General features: G+C 32.3%; 1 protein-coding gene across 1 annotated transcript; it reads right to left on the reverse strand.

The window, feature by feature from the left end:
- Nucleotides 1-1,984: 1,984 nt before the first annotated feature.
- Nucleotides 1,985-3,209, reverse strand: LOC145166180 (early nodulin-like protein 6). The gene is made up of 2 exons (XM_079085104.1): nucleotides 2,879-3,209; nucleotides 1,985-2,663 (listed from the first exon to the last, which is right to left on the reverse strand). Exons 1-2 carry the CDS (start codon nucleotides 3,177-3,179, stop codon nucleotides 2,200-2,202), a joined length of 765 nt encoding a protein of 254 aa, XP_078941230.1. The 5' UTR covers nucleotides 3,180-3,209; the 3' UTR covers nucleotides 1,985-2,199.
- Between the last annotated feature and the right edge of the window lie 1,155 nt (nucleotides 3,210-4,364).

Here is a 4,364-nt window from a genome sequence, read left to right on the forward strand (position 1 = left end):
CAAAGACATAACACAAACATTAGAACTACTGAACTAAGAGGGCGAAACTAAAACTTCAAAGCAATCCCAAAGAGATGATCAATGTTTTATTTCTTATCGTGTTTTGGTAACATGAACACTACACGTAAGGGTATTTTTTATTGAAAACAATCTCACTGGGATCTTTAAAAAACTTCTATGTTTAGCAACCCAAAATAATGATTGACAAATAGGTTTTGTCAAACAACTAAATATTTGGACAAATTATAAGGTTAAAAAACAAAATAAATATAATAACATAAATTTATAATTTTACAATAAAAAAGTGTTATAATAACACTTATTTGTTGGTTAATTTGTTTACAGCTTTAACGGCTTAACCTATTAAAATTTAAGATGTATTTTACAAATGACAAATAATTATTGAGAAAACAAAATAAAGAAACAAAACCACGAGTAAAACCAAATAAAATAAAGACAATAAAAATGAACTCAGTACTAGTAGGTTAGCTTTTGTTTCCCAATTAAATTCACAAAACAGTTTGTTAGACTTTCTTTTTCTTCCTAACCATATGCCAACAATATTAACGGCCGAAACAATTAAGATGTATTGACCTCTTAGATTGTGGCAAAAGGAGAAAATTTTATTTATTACCTTTCTCTCATACGCGAACACAAGCTAGGAAACATTTATGGCGGAGTAGGCCTTGGAGAGTGGACGAGAACTTCATAAGAACTGATTTACTAATACGATATGACAGTAAGCTGATGTTGCGTTATGAAGTTAATTTTGTAGGGTTCTATTTTTTACATGTTACCAAAATATAAATTAATATTTAGCTTTGGTTGTTTATGTTTGTTTATTAAATTTATCGTTTTCCAAATGGAGTCTATTACGTTTCAAAATTTTAGGGAATATATCAACTTTTCAAAAGAGCATTTATAGAGAAAGAAGACTCATATATAAAGCCATAATAAGAGAGCTCTTATAAAGAGGGAATGCTACTAGAGACATAAGGAATAGTGTTGTACTGATATGATATAAAACGACGTATAATGGTGAAATTGGGTACCTAAGTTTATATAACCTTAAGGATATATTCATTTTTTCATATGACTAGGTGCAATACATAAATTCGAAGTGTTCGGGAGCGCATCACGAGACTGCCCTCTAATGCCTCCGTCATTGTTAGTACCCAAATATGACAATATCGGATATCAAATAATTTCGCATCGGTTTTTCGAATACAATTGTTTTTGAACAACCCTAGTTACTTGTTGTTTCGAGGTGGATCCAAATAACAACCTAAAGCTATCCAAATATATTCCAACCACTACAAAGTGTTCATGAAATCCAACACAAATATAACAATGTCTAACAACAAGAACAACAAACACATTGTGATATACCAAACTTAAATGGCAAGCAAACCAATACAATAGTCACTAGCACATTGATGGTGAATTCTACAATGGGTGAGATTGGGTGCATCTAAGGGGATAAACAAAACTTATATATTGATAATCAAATGGGGGTTGCAAACGTGTACGAAATAAGACAACACGATATTTTCAATGAAATCGACACATAAATTAAAACGAAGGGGAAGAATTAGGACTTGGAATTTATCTTAAAAGGGTTCTTAGTTACGTTTGACCACATTACACTGATGACCACATAGGCAACATGGTATGTTTGGGCCTCTCGCAGCTTAAATACGACCAAATTAAACCTTCGATCGATCACCGTCCGATTTTTGTTAGGTAGTCATGACATGTCATTGCCATGTAGCCAAATTAACCCTATAAACCCTATATTCGATACGTGTATTGTATTGCCTATATTACATAAATATAAATATTATTGACATATAGATGGGATATTGGGATAAGTAATAAGTTGTCAAATAATCCTCGCAATTCAAAAGAAATCTAAATACAACGATTCTTGACATATTAAATCAAAAACCATTTTGGATACCGTTCAGTTTGCAACAGCAGCAAAAACAATATAGGAAACCATCAATTATAATTGTATTGCAAATTACACATTATAATCATTAAATAAACAAGTCAATAACAGAATCTTAACAACAAAATGGATTTATCAACAACTCTTGGTAATTAATTTGAAACTTTACCTAACAACAATACATAAAATTAATCCAACAAGATGCATCAACCAAATCATGGATAGAAGAAACACGAATTAAACATATCTTATATCATCATGAGGAATCCTAGACCCATCATTGAAACAGCAGTCATCTTTACAGTTTCAGCTGATGAAGGTGGTGGTGATGGCTTTTCAGGGACAGGTGTTCCAGGGGTGGTAGAAGCCGGTGGTGATGGTGTATTGGGTGATGTTGATGATGGTGGAGATGGAGTAGTAGATTCTGGTGGTGTCGGAGATGAAGGAGTGGTGGCTGTTGGTGGTGCCGGTGATGCAGGAGTGGTGGCTGTTGGTGGTGCTGGCGATGCTGCAACTACTGTTTTAATCTCAACCTTCATTCCTTGATCACAATGGCCAGGTGTGCCACAGATGAAATACCGGCTTCCGTCACCCAAAAGTGCGATAGTAGTAGGCGCAAGAGAGTTACTTGAAATTGGACTACTTGTTGAGCAAGAATCATAGTCATCCTTGGACACTTCCAAAACATTGTGGTTTGGTGTATAACTAAAAACTGCAAGAACAATCGTTTCATATTATTGGCTTAAATGTTATTTGAATAAATGATATTTAAAAAAAGTTTAATGAAATGATAGTTGGGAAAATCGAAAGTAAAAAATAAATAGGGATAAATTTGTAAAGTTTAATGAGAAAAGAGTCATATCTCATACATATGAACGGTTAAGCCATGTCAAATTGAGTCTATAGAGTCATAAAGACAACACATACCAAGGTTATCGCCTACTGTAAATGTTTCCGATGATGCCCACGAGCTAAGGTCAGTTGAGGTATCCCACCCTCCACTTGGCGCTCCGACACTGTGATCCACAGCTAGCGCCAATTCAATGAGCATCGTTGTAGCAACGATGCTCATTAGAATCTTCGTTGTCATCGCAAGAGCCATTGATGTGTTCTTTTGGTCGAACGTTTTTGTGAGAAGAATGATGTGGGTTTTTTGGTTGAAGGAGATCATATATTTATATACATGAAGATGATTTCCTGTGTGATGAATTATTAGATGAACATGCATTGATTCCAGGTTGTATTGTGCATTTTGGTCGTCGAATTGATTTGGTAGAGGGAATGTGGATTAGTTGACTTTTGAACATCAGGAACAAGTGCTATCATATTTTTATATTTGTGTAAGGGTGTTCGGGTTGTGATAATAAAATGATTATGTGATTTGAAATAATCAGAATAAGATAATTAATTATAAGAACATGGACAGTAACTAAAACATAGTATTCTCATATGTTTTTTTAAAAAAAAAAATAGTTAATTAGTTCCAAATGTATGAGAAGTTATGATTATATTAACAACGAAATGAATAGAATGGCAACAATGAACATTTTTATATATTGTTGAATTATTTAAAAAGAATTAAAAAAAATTGTATAGTTATAACTTATAAATATATCATCTGATTTACCATAAATCTTTAGAAATATTATCATCTATTGTTAATATAAATATGAATATATTAGTTTTTTAGAATTTTAATTTAAGATTTAAATGAAGGATTTTATAAGAACGAAAGCTATATATTAAAAAAAGTAGAAAGTAGCTAAGCAAAAATATTTACACATGAAAGATGGCGCCGTTAAAAAAAAACATGAAAGATGGCATGGCATTAATTGCGTTCTGGAACCAAACAATGTTATTTATTTATTTTTATTTTTTGAAACCACAAATAACCCTATTAATTTTAAGTCTAGAGCTTCTATGAAAATCTTAGAATATAATTGCATGACAATGTTGTCGAAGATGACAACTTTTTTTTGGGTTTGACATTACCAAAAATGACTTCGTTTCTATGTTTTAAAATGTCAGCAACTCAGCATTGTCATGATCAAAACGGTATCGAGGCACTTTCATTGGAGAGTCATGACCATACTTTGTGCTTCCCAATCATTAACGTCTGATAAGTTGTAGAAACTCAGTCTATCGATATCTCACCATATCGCAATTTGATTCCATATAGAATTCACCAACGGGCATAAGAATAAGATATATATGTTAAAGATTCTCATATGTAAATAGACATAACACACTTTAACTTATCCATCTCAATTCCTCTCTTGTTCAAATTATCTTCATCGGTATTTTATTAAGATGCATACCAAGTTTGCAAATTCACCTTAATGGGAACCAAATTATTATTCCATCTCTTAGAAGGCTGCTCTATAATCAATGTGGTTTTATCAATGTATCCTCG

This window comes from Lactuca virosa, chromosome 3, assembly GCF_052849685.1.
Source record: "Lactuca virosa cultivar CGN04683 chromosome 3, Lactuca_virosa_CGN04683_v6, whole genome shotgun sequence".
Lineage (NCBI taxonomy): Eukaryota > Viridiplantae > Streptophyta > Magnoliopsida > Asterales > Asteraceae > Lactuca > Lactuca virosa.

What these genes read in the sequence shown, in the direction of transcription:
- LOC145166180 (XM_079085104.1), bottom strand. Translation starts at nt 3,179, where the DNA reads ATGCATGTTCATCTAATAATTCATCACACAGGAAATCATCTTCATGTA. An exon ending in TACAGTAGGCGATAACCTTG is followed by an intron (nt 2,664 to 2,878) that starts GTATGTGTTGTC and finishes TTGTTCTTGCAG; the next exon opens with TTTTTAGTTATACACCAAAC.